This window comes from Lotus japonicus, chromosome 4 (assembly GCF_012489685.1).
Source record: "Lotus japonicus ecotype B-129 chromosome 4, LjGifu_v1.2".
NCBI classification, from domain to species: domain Eukaryota; kingdom Viridiplantae; phylum Streptophyta; class Magnoliopsida; order Fabales; family Fabaceae; genus Lotus; species Lotus japonicus.
In genome coordinates, this window is record NC_080044.1 from 68,066,646 (window position 1) to 68,088,851 (window position 22,206).

A 22,206-nucleotide genomic window follows, 5' to 3' on the forward strand; every position below is an offset into this window, starting at 1 on the left:
TTGTGTAGGATGACTCAAACAGTTCGTGTGCTCCATGTGTGGGAAATAAGGGATTTCAATAAAACCTAAAATTGTTAATAGTATTGAACTACTCTTAATCGTTGAAAATGTAATCACTTTTTTGTTATCCCCACTTTCATGGTACCTAATTCAAACTATTTATTGTTACCATAACAAAGTTTATGCGATTCAAAATGTTATGGTTCAAGCATCTGCTAGAAAATATAGAGTCACAAAGCATAAATACAAGATTACTTGAATGAGCATCTCAAAAATTGAGGAGGCTACAAGTGACACTGCTCCTACAACAAAATTTGATTTTGTATAATTTAATATAGTTAACATCATTTTCAATTTAATTGATCATCTCTGAAGAAACCAAAGTTTATATAGTACTAATTTGTTTTATAAAATGAAGGACATATAATACCACATAAAAACTATTTTCATCTTCTAAATAACAATAATCCATATGAGCTTAACCTCTAACATTGCTTCCTTAAATGAATGGCCCTAATCTATATCTATATCTATATATATTAGTAAAGCTCACTTGAGCTAAGTATTAAATACAAATATAAGAGAGTCTACATTAGTAAGAAATTGTGTTTTAATGAGAGAAGCAACAGCTTTTGAAACTGAATAAAAATCAACCCACTACTGCAAACACACATTAAATATATTAAATAATATAATTATTGATTGACCGGGCAGTTTCTATGGATGGGCAAAATGTGTTTGCCTACATGTGTTAGAAGGCATAAACTGGATACTGACTAAAAAGGAAGCTGAGAGATAAACTATAAATGAACAATGTGTTAAACGAAAAATTAATATCAAATTTTCAGTTTCACATTTCCTTGAAAACCCCACGAGCTTGCTTTCCACCAATTCATTTTCAGTTACACATTGCCTTGAAGACTCCACGAGCTTGCCTTCCACCTATTCATATTGAAATTTTTTCAGTTACACATTACCTTGAAGAAAGACCTATTCACCTTGCAGTTTTTCCCTGAAAACAAATTAAACTCATGACTATATATTCATTTTTCATATGATTAGTCACTATCATTATGATGTAAAAGTAAAACCAAACTTAATAAAAATAAATGTGAGACAATTGATTCAGGGAGGGCGGAACTGAGAAAATTAAAGTTTTAGGGCTCTTAGAATATTGCTCTCCACAATCAGTATTCTATTCATTACTCCATAACGCATCAACAACTCACCACTCAAGATATCACGCAACTGCTGCAGAGAATAGACTCAAAACAAACCATTTTCTAACAATTTCTATAACTGACAGCTTTTGTAACTGATTATATAGAAACTAAATAAAATTGTCAGTCTAAAAGTTATCCAGCCACCAACATTAAATAAATATATAAATAAAAATTCATTACATTAAACCATGCATTTATTTTGTATCTCTATATAAACAAATGACTCACACACTCAAGTTATAGATAACTTAGACTCCATCAGCCTGTGAGAAAATGACAGCGGTCACTAACTATTTTAAAACTATTTTTTGTATTACTCATTGTTTCTTTCTTTGTGTCAGGAGAAAGATCATTAACGACAACAAAGAACTTACATTCTTCAGTGATCTATCCTCCATTGCAGATGACTAGAAAATAAAAGTGTGAGTTTCTTGGATATATGACACTCTGAATATACATAGTAAAAAAGAATTAACTATCACTAATATGGTTCTAAATCTAATTGACAAGAAAGCTTCAATTTTTTATTGTCTTTTAACATTTTACTATCACTAAACTTACTTCTCTTGAATTTCTCTATAGGGACAGTCATTGCAAGGCTCAGTGCTTGATGTGGCTTCATCAGGTAAATAACTACTCTGTAGTATATCTTATGCTTTTCTATATGAACATCTCATAAAACAAAAATCAATCTACATACTATAAAAAGAGAAATTCCCTTCCTACACAAGGTTCCTCAAATTTTACTAACACAAACATATAAATCAGAAACCAAAAACATGTTAAGCTGAAACACTCACATTCACTCCCTCCTATTCTCCTAGCTCGATACCACCACAGAATGAGCCCAGATAGTATACTTATAATTATTGAATTAGAATCATAAAATACAGTTTGAAATACACACTTTTAAAATAGAAAAGTTAAAAAGAACTCCTTCACTTCAATAGCAAGTTCTACACTTAAGGTTTAAATTACAATTTTTAGGGAAGGTTTAAATGGTTGTTTTGATACTATTATTTGACTTAATGACAATAAGAACCAACAAACAAGATACAATTCAATCGTGGAAGAAAAGGTAAACAGAGAATAGCCCACAAAGAACAAAAGACAGTGAGAAAAATACCTCCACAAATCAATGACATGGAGGTGAGAATATGGTAACACCACTACTTTAGTATACAATTATCAACTTCACGAGCCTCGCCAGAAGTCCCGCGGCGGTGGTTGTTTGTCCTGTGCACAAGTTTGACAAAAAAACCAAATTGGGTGGGACTGGGGCAGTAGTGTGGGTCGCACGTCCAACAAAAGCTGTCGGAGGCATGGTCGGTGGTTTCGTGGTCGTAAGGGAAGGAGGAGGAGGAGAAGAGGAAAGGCTAGGTGTGGTGGCTAGGGTTTTTGTTTGGGCAGAAGATGAGGAGACAAAAAATGGGATCACTCTCCCTTTACTCCTTTTTTTTAATTCAATGTGGACCTGTAAGCTTATTTTTTACTCCTATTTGTGTGGCTTCCCTTTTAAAAAAAAAAATTAGCCATACTATTAATTTATCACGGATTCATATTTTAAAATTCTTAATTTTTTTCTTCTATTTATAAAACCAAAACGTAATTTAAAAATATTTACTTTTATTATTGATCATAAATATTTGAATTATTCTTACACAAAAATATTTGACAAATATTTAGCTTTTTTTTTATTAATGATCATTTAACTTAAAATCCATTTTTACAAACTAAATAATCACAACATATTAATATATATTAAATTTATTGAATATTTACAATCATCACAAAAAATTTGTACTCTGATCTTCTTTATTTTTAAAAAAATTCCAGGGATTGTATCACTACAGTAGAACAACTCATCATATTCGATTTCGAATACCATTAAAACTTTTTGAAGATAGTACGAGCTCAATCAAGTAAAATATTTAGCTTGCTCGATTAGTGATTTAAATAGATTTGATTATTTGGGATGAGACACCTATGACTAAAAGGTTGGCATTTGAAACCCTCGATAGGACACTAAAAGCCATCAACCATTCTTGGAAGAGATTTCAGACAAATACTCTTAGTACTAGAAATTAAACTCGTGCGTTGCACGTGTTTGTTTTAAGTTGTAGTTTTAAATTTGTGATATCTTTATGTTATCTAAAAGTATGATTGGTGACACTTGATCATCTGCTCAGCTTAATTCAACAAATAGATATTGCAAATTGGTGAGGAAAAATATCAACAATTAGTAGAGTAAGAGAAGACATTGTTCATGAACAAAAACACCATGCCCTATTCTACTAAAGAATACATATGATTCACTTAAACAAATTATTGAGAGCACATGTCCAAATTTACAAAACCATTATTGAGAGCAATATTCACTCCTTTGAATCACTCACGTGATTGAAGGGCCAGCAAAATAATAATTGAAAGATAGATAATGCAATTGATAATAACTGAACAAGAGTTCATGTACCCAGTGGAGTTCTTGAATTCTTTAAATTTCAATGATACGCAAACCATTGTTGCACCTCAAAGTAGGAATGTCAATTATATATGCTACTCAAGAACATCAATCCAACCCTAGGAATGTGAAATGGAAGCCAATAACAGAGTCGTAAATACTTCAGAAAACAACACTGTTACAGAAGTGCTTATACCACGAATTAGTTTTACTGCAACATTACCAAAGGGATTGAAAATAGTTATTGTTGAGTAAGATGATACATATGCATAATATACTAAAATAGATATATCAATGAACCTTTTAATGAATTTCCTCAATGTAATTACATATGATATAAATATATTTCAAATCCTCTTTCATTTGATAGCTTTCTTACATTTATATAAATTAAAATATCACAAATTTAAAATTACAACTTAAAACAAACCCGTGCGTTGCACGGGTTTAATTTCTAGTATATATGTAAAGCTCACTTGAGTTTTTACATTAATTACATATTGTGGTTATCATTTAATGATTCATTGCTACTTTTATATTTTTATCAAGTAATTATTGATTATAATAAAGTATTTTTCCTAATTAAATACATATATGATAATAAATAAATTAAATATATTAAAAATAAATTAGTAAAATTAGAAGGTATATTTAAAATATTATGCATATCATATTTATTATAAAAAATAAAAGAATAACTCAAATAAATTCATTTTTCAAAATAGTTTAATTTTGAAATTTTTGGTTGATAATAATTATAATTTATATTAAAAATATGTCTTTGGTAATAATATTTAATATGATTTTTACATAAATATGGACATATTGCACTAACTTTCCCTGAGATTTATTATTGTTGCACTCACCTATAATAGGAAAAAAAAAGTAGTATACAATAAAGTGTTTAATGAACTTCCTAAATGCAATTATATTTGGTATACTTAAAATTTTTCTTAATTCATAAAAAATAAAAATTATTCTTAACCAACTTCCACTTATTTTTATCTTTATATTCATAGTATACGAGCTTATGAAGTTTTTTAACTAAGTCTTTACAATTTTTGTTAGTTTTTTAGCCACATGTATCATCTACTGAGGAAACCATGTTCTACTCGAGTGTGATTAAAGTCAAAGGTCTCCCATAGAGTACAGTTCTTAATGATCGAACCTTAGGGATTAAAGAGTTAATTTTAACCACTATGATAGATATGCATCAGATAGAACGATTTGTGTTTGTAAATTGCACTTATAAAGTTTTTTCAATTTTTTACTATCTTCAAAATTGTAAAAAGTTTATATTGAATTAGATAAATTATTATCTGTCATCGAATGATAGCTCAAGTGGCAAGAGCTAGAGCTCAAGTTTTTTCAATCCATGAAGGGTGCAATGTATCTTTCTGATGTACCAAAAAGATAATTAAACTATTATCTTAATTCATTTATCAACTAATTAAATTAAAAAATATAATTTCTTACAAACTGCATATTAACTAATTAAATGCTTATTAAACAATAAATAATATAATTTTCTATATGCATCACTAAAAATATTTTTCATAATTAAACTTTTTCTATACCATTATTCCCATAAAAATTCAATTGCAAACATTGCTTTCAAGGTGAAAACATGCATAAAAGTAAGAGAGAAACATCATTTTGCACAAAACACAAACTAAGTTATTCAACTCTAATTATATATTTCCCTCCTTTTACTTATTATAGAGAGTGTACTATTATGAAAACATATGATCACGAAATGAATTGAAAATTAATTTTAGTAAGCAACATAAAATATTTTTTAATATACTAAAAAATTAGTTTACAATAAATATTTTATTAAACTTTATCAATGTAATTAAATTTCATATATTTATCTTATTTTTAATTATTTACTACACAATACATTTACTATATTATTACATATACGAAGATAAATTTAACATATAACTTTAAAAAAACCCCGTGCAACGCACGGGTTTAATTTCTAGTACTATGTTGTTTCTTACTTTTTTTTTTCATTCTTCATTACTCTACTCTACATTGAATCATTCTCCTCAATAGCCACTAATACTCAATTTCTCCAAGATGCATATTGCATATATATAAAGCTTTCTTCTGATCTAACTTTCAGATGAACATGTTCACAAATAAGTATTCATAGCTTACAACTTCTCTTATTTTTTCCTGTGAGAAGGTCCAAATTTACTTAGATTGTGGAAATTTTATCTAGCGGGTTTAACTTAATTTCATCCTATTTATAGGTTTAGTATGAACAAACTATGACTTATTTGTAACCAAATAAAAAACTATGAATTATTTACTTTTTACATATTTATTACTTTCAAGTTTATGTGTCAACGTTAATATAATTATAATTTTTACCAATACTTAATTTTATGATAACGAATAACAAAACCTAATATTAACAAAGAACAAATTTTGTATTTAAGCACATATGTTATTTAATTCATATGAGTTATGAAATTTCATAGGAAAAAATTTCCATTAAAACTTAGATAATTCCATGACACACATTATTACTTTAAATTTGTTGAATCATTATCAAGTAATAATTAATATTAACAATAAAATTTAAAAGTTAAAGACCATTCAATAAAAAAACCTCCACTATCCATTTCCCTTTGAACTTCCTCCATTAATATTAATTAGTCTATAGTTTTCTATTATTAACCTCAAAATTATTTTAATTGAATTTATTATTATTTAATTCATATGAGTTATAGAATGTCATAGGGTAAACTTAATATTAAATATGATATTGTACCAAAAAAAATATTAAATATGATATCACTAAAAAAATATATATATAATAAATACTAAAATAAAAATCAAAAACATGTGATGCAAAAAAAACCTCCCCTTAAACTTCATTCATTAATATTATTCTATACTAACTTTCTACTGCTAAGCTCAAAATTATTTTAAATGAGTTTATTATGATTTAATATTAAATAAGATCTTACAGAAAAATACTACTTCTATCTGTAACGTACAATAAAATTGTTATATCAAAAGAATAATCCAAAGTATCAATTAGATAAATAACGACAAACAACACAAATAAAAAAAACAAACACACTCATAAAAAAAAGTACAACAAAAAAAAACAATTAAAAACATAAATTAACACTTTGACAACATAATTATCGCAAGTAATATTATTTTTTCTCCTTTTCATTCGAATAAATCATAAAAAAAAACCATAAGAAAACACAATAGAAAATAAAAATGAATGCCCCCGTGCAACGCACGGGTAAAAAATACTAGTTCTTGTATAAAAGAAAATATTTTTGAATAAAATATAGTATAAAAAATTACATTCAAAGAAACTATATATAATTATAAATATAAAAGTTTGTTGTTTGTGAGATCATGATTTTCGTAGATTGCATTTATTAAAAATGATTGTTTAAAGTTTGAACTTTTAAGAATTTGATTTTTGGGAGCTGTACTCTTTGCGAGACTTTTGATTTTACAATATTTGGGTCGAGCAAGATTGTTTCTATAGAGAATACTTGTGGATAAAAACTAAAAAATTCGAAAGGATCATGATTTTCCTAGGTGTATCTCATATTTTATCATGTATATTAAAATTTGTGTTAATCTCTGTCTTCATTAAATATGTGGGATTCTTTAGATATTTATGAAGAAAAATATTAACAATGTTGGACTTAACATTATTATCATGTCACACATGTTCACCGAAATTCAATCACACCATTGAAGTAAAGTAATCAACCTTTTTGTTTTCCTTTCTTGTGTTTGTCTTTCACAAGCGACAAACTAATCAGCATATATAATTATATGGAGTAAAATAGTCAGAAAAGATAAAATGAAAATAGTAAAATATTGGTTATGAGTTGTCAGCAAACCACCACATGAATATTATATTCCGCGATTAGCTAGCATGTCCATGTACGAAGAATGCAAACATATATGATGAATGTAGTAATTCATGTAAGGCTGAAACAATATTCCTCTTTAAACGAACACAAGAAATTAGGCATCAAATTAATCTTATTTGAGCAATTAATTTATGATTAATAGTCGATCGATGTTATCACTGGATCACAGATAAAATAGTCAAGAAACAGAAGAAGAAGAAGACATACCATGTGAAAGTTGAAGAAGACGAAGAAGAAATAGAGTCCAGCGGGAAATTGGAGAGAACTCAGGTGAGGTGTGAGAACTGAGAAAGACTGCAAACCTACTACAAGGGAATATATAGTGTATTACGATGGACGTACAATAGAACATATATATAATCTATAACTATTAATATATTTTTATTACCGTTGGCTTAAATCATAAGCTATTAATATAAGGACGTGTCTTTTCAAAAAAATTAAAGTAAAAGGATGTGATAAAAAATGCTTTGGTCATTAAAAATTAACTGAAAAATGTTTTTCTTAATTAGTTATTAACATTTTTCTCCTTAAGCAAGGTCTCGGATTCGAGTCTTGTAGATGAAAAAAACCTCGTTGGGAGAGTTAACCCCACCATGATATGGATGTTCTCGGCTCGAACATAATTGCCTCCAAAGGAGAACATCTGTCTTACACAAAAAAAACCTTTTTTCCATTCTCATTAATTATATAAACATTTTTTCTTTTGATTTCATTCTTAGACAATTCTGGTTTTTTTTTTATATAAGCAATTCTGGTGAGTTATACCCCACATTTGTCGTGTTATATTGTAAAAACTAAATAGGCTTAATACATCAGAAGACCCCTGTAATTGTAAAGGGAATCAAATCCAGGGCCTAAAATATTTTTCGCATCAAATTGGGTCCCTAAAAAATATTTTTTAATCTAATTAAGGTCAAAGTGTGTCTGGGTCTGATGTGACTTAATTTTAACACAGATGGCATTTCCACGTGGCTTTTATCTTTTTTTTTAATACCAACTAATTCCAACTCATATAATTAATTGAAAATCAAAATTAATCTTAATTAACTAATCTCAGTCCTAATTAACTAATCTCTTGAGTTAAAAAAAAAAAAAACTGATCTCTTGACCTAGAAACTCATTCTCATCTAACAACACCACACTCTGATCCACAAAACCCAGTTCTATCTGGTGGCTATCATGAGGTAAACATTGTTGTGCTGCACGAAAATGTAGCTGATACATCGTGCACAACCGGATCTTGAGATTGCACATCAGCCTGTGCAATGAGAAAGGGAAAATCGAAAGTTAGATTCTGTGAAAAACGGGATCGGAATGAATGGATGGAAGTGAAGAAGATGAAGGAGTGGAACCTGTTTTTCGATGAGCTTGGTGAAGAAGCGTTCGGCGTCGAGGGCGGAGACGTCGCCGCGGTAGTCACGTCAGATGAGGACGCGACCTTTGATGTCGAGGAGGAACATAGCAGAAGTTGCCCCTGCGAACAACAATCCTGTGGATTTCTTGCTTTCTGGTGTGTGCGTGTGTTGAATTTCGGTGGTTGATCTAGGTATCTGCATTAGGCGTTAAGAACTATGTTAGATCTGGGATTTTTAGATTTTTCTTTGGAAGTTGTAAGTGAAGAATTTGGATATGGGATTTTTAAATTTGTGTTGCATTCTATGCGGTGCTGTCCTTGGCAATGCTTGTCTTCGTTTTATTTCTCTTCTTGCTGTTTTCTTTCTTTATCAGTCTTTAGGATTTTCAATTTCCATTGCTTTATAGCTTGTTAGTTTTCTTTCCTTCCTGGATTTGTATCTTCAGTATGGGTTTTTAACTCCAGCCCTTTTTAATATATCAAGAATTTGGATCTGCTCGATTTGTGTATGGAATTAGTTTGATGATGGTACATGACTTTCTATGAACTGATGCTATGGATTAAATGTTTGGTAAAAAAAAGAGGGTGCTTCAATGGGTCTTCATGTCTTGCCCCAATTTTTTATGGTGTGGGATGTTTTGTTGGTGATGGAGAAGGAAGAAGGGGAATTGGGGGTGGTGGTGGTGGATTTTTCATGAGTTGAGTTCTGGGTTTTTTAGGGGTTGAGTTGTTGGGTTTCTTCTTGATGGATGAAAGTGGAAGATGAAAATGTTGATGATGAAAGATTTAAAATTATTTCAATTTTTTAATTTTTTTTAATTCTCCATTTATGTTTTAGAATTTTTTAATTAAAAAATAATTCCAAATGACGTGGAAAAGCTGAGTAGGATAAAATTGAAGCCACTTCAGCATCAGATACACTTTGTCCTTAAATGAATTAAAAAAAACTTCTTAGGGACCCAATTTGATGCGAAAATTTTACAGGCCCTGGAACTGATTCCCTTTACAATTTCAAGGGCCTTCTGATATATTAAGCCAACTAAATATACTAAAGATAACATATCATTAACATCCAATAAAATATCAAAATTCCCAAATGATTTTAATAAATGAATAATTTGTATACTTTGTATATTTTGAGTATGTTTTTTTTATCGGCCAATTACGTCTCATAATTCTTACCATTTAAGTTATTTTTCGGGGACTATTTTGACTACGGTGAATTTATGCTTGGTATGAAAAGCTCTAATAAAGTTGTGTATTTTCACATTCAGTTGGGTCTAATCTAATTAATTAATTGTAAAATATGCTTAATTTTGATTCTTCAACTCTCATTACACTTTTTCATTCTATAGATAATAAATTGAGGGATTTGTTTATCTTGCTCTCTGTTTTGGTTTTTGTTGGTGGAGTTATCTGATGGATTGGCAATATTATTGTTCATTTTCTCTTTGGTTTATTTGTTGGAGATGTTCCTCTTCATGGTTCTGCTGCTGGGTTTGGGTGGGTTTTTAGTTTTCCTCCTTGAAAATTTCTCTTACCTTTTCAAAATTGATACTCTTTTTCCTTGATGGGTTTTTCCAAGGGGGTTTTATTCTAGCAAGGTTTTAATAAGGCTTGTTTTGTTAAGCCAATTTTCAAGGAGGTATTAGGTGGGTAGCCTCTTCATTTCTAGGGTCTTTGTTTAGCCTCTTCACCCCTTGTACTTCTATTCAATATAGTTCTCATTGCCTATAAAAAAACTCATGATCCAAATAGGTTCTCTTTTACATGGTTAGAAAGATGAAAGAAACATCTAAAATTTTCATAGTGTATATTTAAATTCTTCAAATTAAGGTAAAATTAATATCACATTTTATTTTTTATCAATGATATCACATTCTTTTAACTTTTTTTTTGGACTTTGATGTGGTGTTCTGGCATTTAATTCTTTTGGGACACAAGGCTGTGACAGCAAGTGGAGAGTCTGGATAACACATTAAAGCCCATATTTGAGAGTGGGGTGTGCCACTGGAAACTTGAGCCTGTTAACCGGCCCAATTTGAATGGTGAAACATGGAAGAGTTCCTAAACTTGCTTGGGTTTGTTTCGGCATAATTCATAAGCTGCATTTGATTTATAGAAAAGCCCAAACAGTGGTACTAGAAGAGCCTTTGATGGCTAAAGATTAGTGGTCACATCTTGGTCAAATTGCAAAGGTGTGTTGACTGTTGATTTATCAAGCTAGATGCAGGGTGATGTACATAATAACTAACTATGGATCTGATCTTGTTTAAATACTTAGTACACCCTCAACAATGTTGTTGAAACAGATCTGTCTCACATTGCTCACTCTTCTAATTGCCTTAAGACATTTCGGGTCTGGCTTGTCATTAAGCTCCATATAACTTTTCAATGTCGTCCATTTAGAACTTAATCTCAAATTCACTCATTTAGATTTTCAAGTTCTTTCAACCTTTTGGTGGGTTTGTATTAAGTGTCACATTTGTTAGAGAAGCACTTGTATATGTGAAGATAATCATCTCAAATTTTAATAGTTTTGGATTCAAGATTCTACCTTGAGTTTAGATCTGAATTATTGATGGGTGATTGAAATAGTGTTGTAATGGTAGGTGTTTTTGTACATGATTGGTTGTTATTTGAGAGATGTTCTCAAAATTTTGGGTGAATATATAAAATTTCTTTGCTTTTGAAAAAAAATCTGCTTTGGTCTAGTGAAAAAAATGAAAAAAAAAATGTTCCTCAACCTCTATCTTGGAGAAAAGTCAGTCACAAGTTGTATGTTTTAATTTTTTGAATTCAAACTTTTTATCATCTTATAGGGTCTATAGTTACATTAATCAAATGGGGAACATAATATCACTGAAAAAGTTATAGAACTCTTTTTTTTCAACCAAGTCCTTAATTGATCACTAGCTTGACTAAAATTGAGTTAAAGTTGATGTCTAATGGTTTGTCCAATGCATCATCAAATATTTCAATATTTCTGGCATTGCATCATTAGCAGCAAAACCCGAGTTGTATATGTCCCACTTGAACGGGGTCAACAAAGATTGAAGCTGCTAACATGTTGATTTACAATTTTCATGACAAGATCTGATCACCTAGTAATTCAAAAACTTTGAGGGATAAAATTTATATAGTAGACAATGGGTGATACAGAGCAAACATTTTCTTTGCAGCAAGATGAAGAAGACAATGGAAATGAGAAATCAATAATCTGTTAAGGAATTGGAGGGTCAATTGATAATAAAAAGGAAAGCAGATTTGAGCATCAGTTTTAAAAAGCTCGATTTTGGTTAGCTTCATGGAATAACCAATCAGCAATTAATAATCACTTGATTCATCATCTGCTCAAAATCTTAAGAGTCTCAAGCCTCTCAAAAGAATATAATACTCCCTCCGTCCCTAATTATAAGCTAAAGTTGTAAAAATCACACTTATTAAGAAAGCCTTAATTGATGCATTGGTTTTCAAAAAAAATGTACAACTTTCTATGTTTACCCCTATTTATGATAACACTTTTTCATCACTGTACTACTAATGGTGGTGCTCCACTACCAATAAATGCAAGGGTGAATATGGAAAGAAATATTAACTTTTGCAAGGTTAGCTTATATTTAGTGACACAAAAAAAGTCTCAATGTTAGCTTATAATTAGGGACGGAGGGAGTAATATAAAAGATGAACATAACGAAAAGAAGGGAAAGTGAGAAATTGCTACCTCGCGATGAGTGTGTAATCAATAAGAAATTAATAGTTCTAGACCATGAACTTCATGGAATAATAAAAAAACTAAGGATTTGAAAGGGTAAAAGAAAAGAATCATAGATTGATTTGAGCATCAGTTTTAAAAAGCTCGATTTGTAATCTTCATGGAATAACCAATAAGTAATTCATTTCATTCATCATCTGCTTCCCCTACTTTATTCATAAACAGTCAGTACGATCTTCTCTAAAAATTAGGGAAGTTTTAGCATAAGCCTCTAACAATACTAGAACCGTTTCCTATGATTGCGGTTAACCTAGATTTTAAGATTTAACAATAAGTATATGAAACTTTCAAAAAAAAAACAATAAGTATATGAAAGAGCTTCAACAAAAATAAAGTATGTGAAGGTATGGATAGAGATTGATACTAAGTATATATCAATAATACGCCTGGATTAAAAAAAAAATACGTCCAAGAAAAATTTGTACCAAAAAAGTATTTCCTCGATCGTATTCATTCCAAGATCCATTTGTATAGATAAAGTATACACAACACAAGCATGAAGATCATATGATATGAAAAATGAAGAACATATGCATACCATTAGAGAGTGGAAGAAGAAGCAGAGTATGGAGAAGAATTAGAGAAAGCAGAGTTTGGCTTTTAGGTTAAGCTTCGGTATTTAAATGAAGTATGTGACCTTAGGTCATAGCAAGAGACACTGGTCGACAACGGAACGTGCATATAATATATAATAACATAGAGTTGTTTTTTCCCATTATCTTTTTCCTTTTTGAAAACTTCATTTTTCATTGGTCAATGTTATTTGGCTATTTGCAAAGATTCGGTACATGGAACTGGGAAGATAGGATTAATAATTTGATCATGAAAGCTGCAGCCAAATTAATTACATATTTGTCTCTTTTTTCTTTGTTTTTGATTTTATCAAAGTTATCTCTTTGAATGACCCATCGCTTAAACTGCAGACTCACTCACGTGCCCTCTCATTTCTTTTTGTTAAAGTTGTGGGATAAAAATAAAAAATAATTAATATTACAATTTTCATAAAAATCTTTAATTACTTAAATTTTTACTATTATAGTACTCCTATACATGGTCCTATCTCTCTCTCATATGAGTTAATTTATTTCTCTTTGAAATCAATTAATTTCTCATTTAAAAGTAATTACTTATCAAAAGGTGAAACTGAAAAATTTGTTTAATTCATCATTGATATTTCAAATAAAAAATAAAATAAATGAAATTAAATGACTGAGTCTGAAAACGTCAAGCAAAAGGAAATGGTCAAATGGACAGAGGAGTAAATCAATCAACTATATAAGTAAAATTTGACTTGACCTATATATTAATATCAATATTAATTAGTTATTAATAAAATTTAATATTATTTATCATATTAATTACTAATTCCAAATATTTTCGGTTTCTCATATTTAAAAATAATAATAGTAATTACTATTATTTAAATTATAATTGTTAATGACATCTTTAGAAAAATATTAAAAAATAATAATGATCCTAATAAGTCAAAGTAAAATTGACTTGACACTCACATTAATAAAAATATTAGATAAATATTAAAAGTATAATTGTATATTTATTATTTTGTTACAATGAGGGGATATGCCCTGCGGCGCAACAGCAACCAACTAACAACAGACTATGACATTCCCCAAAAGGGTGATCCAAATAGTGAAATACTAATTGTAAAACTTTTGATGAGTTTATCATTATTAATGACAACTTGTGAAAAAAAAATAACGGTAAAGTTTTTTTTGAACATAACGGTAAATTAAAGTTTTTTTTTTGAAACTAACGTAACGGTAAAGTTCATTAGATAGAAAAAGAAAATTTTCAAATTTTCAATAAAAAAATAATAACTAACGGCAAACATTTAAAATTATTGTTATTTTTTTCGGATGTACCAAATAGAAATTTGATTAGACAGAGAAAGCTTGCGGTTCAGGAAGGCTGGGATTGGAAAGTTTGGAGCCTCCCCCCGACATCGATGGTGCCTTTACTTTGCCATGATATAGTTTCTTAGTTTGTTCTTTCTTTCCTTGATGTAACCAAAAAAAAAGACAGAGAAGTTGATCCAGTTTTCATTTCATTAGATAGGAAAAATTGGTTGTAACAAAAATAAAATAAGATAGGAAAAATTGGTCCAACCCAAACACTGGACCAAACCATTCCAACCAACCCGAGTCAACTACCTACCCATATAATCCGCAAACTGCTATACACAATGGCCCAATCAGATGAAATGGTCTAGTATTTGATTAGTTCAGTTTTTAGCGGATTTAATTTTTTAATAATGTGTTTGGAATAGAGTTTAAAACTCTCCTACATATTTAAATAAAATTTGACAAAAAAAAAAGAGTAATTAAATGACAAAGATCAAAATATGTGAGAAGGGAAAGGAATACAAAGTGTTTGGTTTTGCAACTCAATGTGGACCCACGAGCTTAACGTGCTAAAATCTCGCTTCTCAAATACACGTTAAACTTGATTTAACAAATTCTAACTTCTTTGTCAACACCTTGAGATACGTGAGTTCACATTTGCGTTTAATCCAACGTCAAACCAAACATAGAAAGCACCAAAGAGAGAAGAAAATTGAAAGGAAAAATAAAAAATTTCATCATGTGGAAATGATAAATAGTGAGTGAGTTTAGATAGCCAATAGTTTTAGTAAGATTGATGTTGTGACATTAACACCTGATATCATACTAATTATTTCATAGATTACAGCTGCACTAGGCAAGTAACCACTTCGATGATCTATACGTCCCGAAGAGATTAGTCTTTAGCTATTGGCTGAGGAACACCCTCGGTACATCAAAAAATAAATTACTAGGGAATGGGGCAGATACATGTAATAATAAACTTCTCACGAAGAAGCATTTCAGCAAATCACTAGACATATAAGCAAAACTTTATGTGGAAGAAACTAGGAGTCACCCCCTTATACCTGCTTACCTTTACACCTATTCATAACTCAATATCATAACATTTTTTAGACGAAAAAGTGCATGTTTGGAAAACCTTCTATAATTGATTATGGAGCCAAAATCAAGCCAAAACCAATTCTGGTGAGACGCTTCTATGAGTAGCTTTTAGGTGTGAGAGTTGTTTCTGAGACAAGAGAAGTTGATCCAAACATGCTATAAATCTACCGCCACACCTTATTCCCCCACAAGGTTACAAAGAATATTATAAGCACTGCTTTCCTCTGCTGACCAAACTAGTCTACCGGGGGCATCCTTTGGCCACAACAGGTATCCTCACCTTATGCCCTCTACTCCCTTTCATTACAACCTCGCCAAAACTATAGCTTCCTGTAACTGATCGAGCCGTGAGTGTCACAGAAAACTTACGCGATGCACCTGCTCTGATAGTCATTGCAGGAGGGTTGACTTCAATGGCAACAGCTGGTTCCATTCTGGCTGTGATCACGTAGGTTTCTTCCTCAGCAACATTCGTGACCGTGCGGGTGACAACTTGAGGTTCCGCAAGATGGGAAATTGTGATAGAAGGGGTGTTTAAATTTGATGGTTTACCCATGGTAGTGTTGCATGGCACATGAGTGTAGTTCTTTATCTCATGAACGTCAATGCCTGGTGTTGTGCATAAGAAGCCGAGATAATCCTCGTATCCTGCAAAATGAACAGCAGAATTGATGAAGCAAAACTTATGATTGTTACTGTTGTTATTATCACTATTACTATGCTTTGGTTTGCACCTTTGTTTTAGAACTGAAAGTTGTTTTAGGCACCCTTGTTTAAATAGCAGGAAACAGAAGCCAGAAAATCACCATATTTAAGAATGGATATTAAATACATTTCAATCAAAGTTTGCTATTAGTTTGATCAAGAATCACCAGTTGCATTCTAGTTCCCATAGGTTTTCAACCACATTTTTATTTTACAGAATTTATTTTCCAGTGAACTTCTCATGTCACCAACCCGCCAAAAATAGATTCAGAGAAGTTGATGAGTTTTACCGGGATTCTGAACTTGGGGTGAATATTAGCTTTCAAGTTAATTGTGAATTTAAAAGCTCCAAGACAAAAAAAAAAACAATAACAGAGAAGAGAAAGATCAAACCTGCATCAAAGATGAGACCAGGATCCAAGGCAGCTCTTGGATCAACATGCCCACTCCCATAATCAAAAGGAGTGGCTTTGACCAGCTTCATAGCTTCTGTTTCAGAAGTTTTCTGGGCTAGAAGAGGATTCCCTGCTCTGTCTAGAGTTGTTGATGTTGTCATCAAGGCTGATTTAATGGCGGCAGGGCTCCATTGTGGATGTTTCTGCTTTATAAGAGCAGCAATTCCAGCTATATGTGGTGCGGACATGCTAGTTCCAGATATCATGGCAAAACCCTCACCTGAACAAGCAAAAAAAATTGCTTAAAATAAATCAATTCTATAAAATCATGTACTCTGTTGTCTGCCAGAAAGATGTCTCCTGTCAAGTTGGTTATCTTTTGTCTCAGGTGTTGATAATTTCTTGTATTAATGTATTTCCACATGAACAAAAGAAAAAAAGCAACAAAAAAAGGAAAAAAATCCGTCTTAAAGTAGCAATGCAGCATATCATCCAATCACTTGCTCCTATGAACAAATTTGAAGGTTCAGAGATTTTTTGCAATGAGAAATTTGAAAATGTTGGTTGAATTTTTCAATTACAAAGAAGAGATCATTTAGTCAAGTCATTACTTACCAACATAATTTGGCTCATCAGTTCCATTTAGAGACCAAGCACCCCAAATCAATGAACCAGGAGCTAATATATCGGGTTTGAGAAGATCTGCCTCTTGGAAGCTGAAGTCCTTTATATTTGGCCCTCTAGCGGAGAACAATGCCACCTGTGGTGCAGATTTATGAAGGATAGGCATCAAGCCGTCGCCAATTTTACCTGTACCTATGAAACTCTTCACCCGTCCAGTCCAGTCTCTTGGTGTAGAGATATTATAATAATCTACAAGTTCCTGAAAAAATAATATGCAAGTAGTAAATGACATGATCTATAGAGCATATTTGTGATCATAAAAAGAAAAATAATTATGAAAAGGTAGAACACGGAGAGAAACAACAATGATAGCAAATAAGTAGTTGATTGTGGAATAAGTTATCGGCCAAAGAGAAAAAAGTTTAGCTGTAGTGAAACTCAATCTACCACAACATAAATATAGCAGTATAGATGAGTCTAAGAACCTGCGAATTGCTGACATCTATGATAAGAATTCCGGGAAGGCCAACAGGAACAGGATCAAATTTAGTTCCCGGGGAAACGTTTTCAACACAGAGAACAAATCCAGCAGCCCCAAGGGTCTTTGCTGTTTCTGAGACTTTCTTGATTGATGCAGTACCAACAACAAAGTTGAAAGAATATCCACAGAGAAGAATATTTCCCTCTATCAATTTCTTGTTTAAAACTTCTGGTCTCTGGCAATCTGTGGGGCTGTACTTAATAAGTGAAGAATCTAGCAGCACATCATTTGCAGCAACCAACTTGTATGTTTGGTTTAAATGTGTAGAAGCTGTACAAGCCATTATGGATATTTTAGTAATATTCACTGAGCAGTGAGTATATAAAGAAAATAAGGGAGGTTTTAGCAAAAATTTCTCCTTTTTTGGTTCTTTCTTGTAGTGGATCATGATAAAACAAAGTCCAAGTAATCAATTAAGTGAAGAAGTGACTCAAAAGAGACTTCTACTTGAAAGTTGAAATATGTGGTTTTGTTTTCATTTTATTTTTCCCCTATAAGGATGAAAGTTAATTTTGTGTCTCATAAACTACAATGAAAATTCCCACCAAATTCTTCCACATTAGAGTTCCCAATGCCGGTCCAGCAAAAAGAAAAACATAACTGTAGGAAGTTGCAAAACTCACGTGATAACCCGATTCCAGCTAAGATTTTTCCATTCCCAAGGGTCAAATGGTTTTTATATCTACGATCATCAATTGCAGCTGCTACAGATGTTATCCATGGACTATATGAAACCATTGTCTTAGGAAATGGACCGCCATTTCCAGCAGCCTGTGCAACAAATACACCAGCTTTCACAGCTCCAAGAAGTGTAGCATCAAAAGGGTTCAAAAATGTAGTTTTTGTGGCTGTTGGAGGACTGTTGGGTCCAACTGAAAGGCTGAGTATATCCACTCCATCATATACAGCCTGTTGAAACTTAGATTAGAAATTTCGAGACAGAATACTTGTAGTAAAAAATGAGATAGTATAATTAATTGTTAGAATTTATGTTGATTGTTGAGATTTACAGAAAAAAAATGCAGCAATAACATCCTTTCACAAGGTATCTAGTATTCCAGTGTGAACATATTAGCTAGGAAAGAAAGCAAGTGATTTGTGTGTACATGGGAGGCTGGGGTCTACTTAATGTGTTTTTTTGAGTTAGTGTATAAATATATGATATACTAGTATACCTGATCAATTGCAGCAACTACATCGGCAATAAACCCTCCAAACAGTCTATAGAGGGCCTTGTACACAGCAATCCTGTAGACAAATACACCAAAATGACTAAGGCTGTGTTTGGTTTATTGTTATGTTCCGCTCAACGGAAACGCTTCCATTTCTTCCTTTGACGTTTTTGTCATTGGAAAGTGAGATTTGTCATTCCAATGGATGCTAACTGATGGTAACTGAGTTTTTGAGTTAGACCAAACATACACTATTACTACAGAAAGGAATGTAATTTGCAGTTTTGGAACAATTAAGGGAACTACTCCTCACCTGGCACGAGGAGCCATCCCACTTGCTTTCCCAAATTCATGGCCATGAAATCTTACAGGGATTCCATTATTTCCAGCTGCAATAGAGGCTGTGTGACTGCAAGATGATGCGAGGAAAACAAAGGGATTGTTAAAAATTTATATCCAATTAGATTACCTTAAGCATGACTCCGTGAGTGCTTATACTATTAAGTTCAAATTCTTAGAAGACATAAGAAGAAGAACTACTCTTACTTAAGTTCTCATGATATGCTAATAAGCAGGAAATGTCACAATTCACATCATATTCTCTAACAATCTTATAGGCAAGGAGATAAGTAAAGAACTCAAGGGAGAAAAGGTAGTAAACAAAGAAGTGGCGGGGCCGAACCTTCCGTGTCCATCCCCATCCAAAGGAGATGCAAAATCAATTGAAGGGTTAAATGCCCCAGCAGCTATTGCAGCTTGAGCAAAGTGTTGTGCTCCGACAATCTTCCCATTACAGTAATTTCTTTTAGTATCCGGATCAACTTCGCATTTTCCTCTATACTTCAAAACCGGCTCATACGGTTCGGTATTATGAGTCGCAAAGCTGGGGTGGTGGGGATAGATCCCTGAGTCCACAAATCCTATCACAATGTCTTCTCCAGCCCGATCAAAGCCGCCTCCTGTCGGCCATACCCCGGTTGGAAGGCCTAAAAATTGCGGGGTATGTGTCGTCAGTTTTCTCACTTTCCAGTCCCTCTCAACAGATTTCACTCCAGGAGCACGTCTTAGAGTTTCTGCCTACTAATAAAAGGGTAAAGCTTAAGGAAATCAGAGTGAAGTTTATTGTTAACTATGCAATAGTAAAAAGAAAATGGAAAACATTACCTGTTCTGGGGAAATATGAACAGCAAACCCATTTATAAGATGTTTATAGCTGTAGAGCTTCTTGTATGTCTCTTGCTCAAACAGCATCCCCAGAATCATGTCATGTCTCTTTTCAAGATGACGAGCATAAGAAGTAACCAATTCACTGGAAAAAATTTAAAGTAAGATAAGGTTCCTGTTTGGAAGACTTTATTTCAGCTTATCTTATACCATAAGCACTTATACAAGTATTCGGAGAGCTTATGTAAATAGCTTATGGCTTACATATAAGCTGTTTTGAGCTATTTTCATAAGATGTTCAGATTAGCTTATAAATAAGAACTTGTGCTTATTCATAACTTATTTTCAGCTTATTTCAATAAGTTTATCAAATTAACTTATGAAGAAGCGCTTATCGAATAAGCGCGCTTATTAGTTCAATAAGCGCTTAATTAAGCTATTTACCCAAACACACCCAAAATGTGAGCAACAACACTTGCCAATGAAAGGAACATTGCTTTCAAGTACCTTGTGGTGTCAATCTTCTCATCAGATTCCACAGCAGTAGCTTCAAACCCATCAATTCCTCCACGGTAACTGATGATAGGCTCACCTTCAACAGTTACTATGTAAACCTCAGCGCTCCCAGAAACCAGAAGAAGAGACAGAACAATCAAAACACAACCAAACTCCACCAATCTCATCTTCGTTGACCGTTCCATAACTCCAATGGTTTACAAGATCTGTTTCATGATCCAATCAAGTTAAGTAAAAAATACTAATCAACAAAACAAAGCAGAAGCTGGTCCCATATCTAGAAAATAAAACAACCCTTTTGAAACTTTCAGCTAAAAGTGGCAAACTTTACCAATGCCCACTCACTTCGATCCAAGTAGCAAGCTGTTGCTCACTCACATCTACAGGGAGCAGCAGAAACATTAATTAAAAAATATATATATAAAAAGTGAAGCAGTAAATAAACAGAAGCCAGGAAGTAAAGAATCATTGAGAGGAAAAAAAGCAAACAAAGAGAAAAGTGAAGGGAAATACACATGAGTCATGACATTGAAGCTAAAGTATTCACAGTTCACTCACATTATGGTGAAGGTGATGAGAGATCTAAAAAAAATCTAATAGTCACTGTTGAAGGTGAATGCCATGGAACTAGAAGATGCTAGTGAGTTAGTACAGGAAGAGTGAGAGAGAGTGAGGGTTGGTTTGTTTGTTTGATTAAATTCCAGAGAGGGTGAAGTGAAGTCAGAGCATGATGATGGCTGATCTTGAATCTTGATGCAATGCAATGAAGTATTCTTAATAATGAACATTCATTATTATTTATCATTATTAATAGTATTATTCAAATCATTTTGTTTGTGCTGTTCAGAACCTCAGAATCTAATCTAAGTCATTAAATTAAATGGAATTTTTTATTTTTATCTTTTACTTTTGGAAAATTTTGAGGTTTTTCGGTTCATGTTTTCTTCGCAAAATCATTAAGAAAAAGGTGGGAAGGGGACATTCGCGCGAAGGCTGTCGGAGACGGTTGAGATGAAAAGACGGTAAGGCCCTTGTAGTTTGATGCCAAATCACACTCACTGACTCACATGCTCACAACCACATGGATAGGAAAAAGGTTTTCATTCTCAATAGTCAATTCCCATTCTTTACTACTCCATTTATTATTATTATTAAAATTAAAATTTTATGTTTTATCGCAACCAAGGTTTTTTTAATGCGTTACTCAAGACTTAAACTATTTTTGCTACCATGCATATAATTTTTAAAAAAAAAAATAAAAGAATGGCGTAGTGGTTAGTTCATTTCATCTTTTAATAATGAGGTTTAGGGTTCGATCTATACATATGAGAATAGAGTGCATATTATGACAAAGTTTATCACACAATACGAGCATCCGTGA

At 32.0% G+C, this 22,206-nt stretch overlaps 1 protein-coding gene, 2 long non-coding RNA genes and 2 other non-coding genes across 6 annotated transcripts; all 5 read right to left on the reverse strand.

Moving 5' to 3' along the window:
* Positions 1–673: 673 nt before the first annotated feature.
* Positions 674–2,918, reverse strand: LOC130715677 (uncharacterized). Its single transcript, XR_009011729.1, has 2 exons — positions 2,350–2,918; positions 674–1,012 (listed from the first exon to the last, which is right to left on the reverse strand). It is a non-coding gene; the product is annotated as an uncharacterized LOC130715677 (long non-coding RNA).
* A 525-nt stretch (positions 2,919–3,443) lies between these two features.
* Positions 3,444–8,028, reverse strand: LOC130715676 (uncharacterized). Its single transcript, XR_009011728.1, has 2 exons — positions 7,818–8,028; positions 3,444–3,895 (listed from the first exon to the last, which is right to left on the reverse strand). It is a non-coding gene; the product is annotated as an uncharacterized LOC130715676 (long non-coding RNA).
* Positions 8,029–12,235: 4,207 nt separating this feature from the next.
* LOC130716435 (small nucleolar RNA SNORD36) lies at positions 12,236–12,323 on the reverse strand. The gene has a single exon (XR_009012048.1). It is a non-coding gene; the product is annotated as a small nucleolar RNA SNORD36 (small nucleolar RNA).
* A 482-nt stretch (positions 12,324–12,805) lies between these two features.
* On the reverse strand, positions 12,806–12,885 carry LOC130716427 (small nucleolar RNA SNORD36). The gene has a single exon (XR_009012040.1). It is a non-coding gene; the product is annotated as a small nucleolar RNA SNORD36 (small nucleolar RNA).
* Positions 12,886–15,403: 2,518 nt separating this feature from the next.
* On the reverse strand, positions 15,404–21,596 carry LOC130710766 (subtilisin-like protease SBT2.6). 2 transcript variants are annotated; one of them, XM_057560119.1, is made up of 12 exons: positions 21,384–21,596; positions 21,157–21,205; positions 20,817–21,031; positions 20,310–20,454; positions 19,828–20,222; positions 19,459–19,554; positions 19,149–19,221; positions 18,597–18,882; positions 17,918–18,243; positions 17,424–17,691; positions 16,807–17,088; positions 15,404–16,356 (listed from the first exon to the last, which is right to left on the reverse strand). In XM_057560119.1, the coding sequence occupies exons 3-12, from the start codon at positions 21,008–21,010 to the stop codon at positions 15,950–15,952; spliced, it is 2,472 nt and encodes an 823-aa protein (XP_057416102.1). In that variant the 5' UTR covers positions 21,011–21,031; positions 21,157–21,205; positions 21,384–21,596; the 3' UTR covers positions 15,404–15,949. The 2 variants fall into 2 exon arrangements, with proteins under 2 accessions (XP_057416102.1, XP_057416103.1); XM_057560120.1 differs by having other exon boundaries at positions 21,339–21,596.
* Positions 21,597–22,206: the final 610 nt, after the last annotated feature.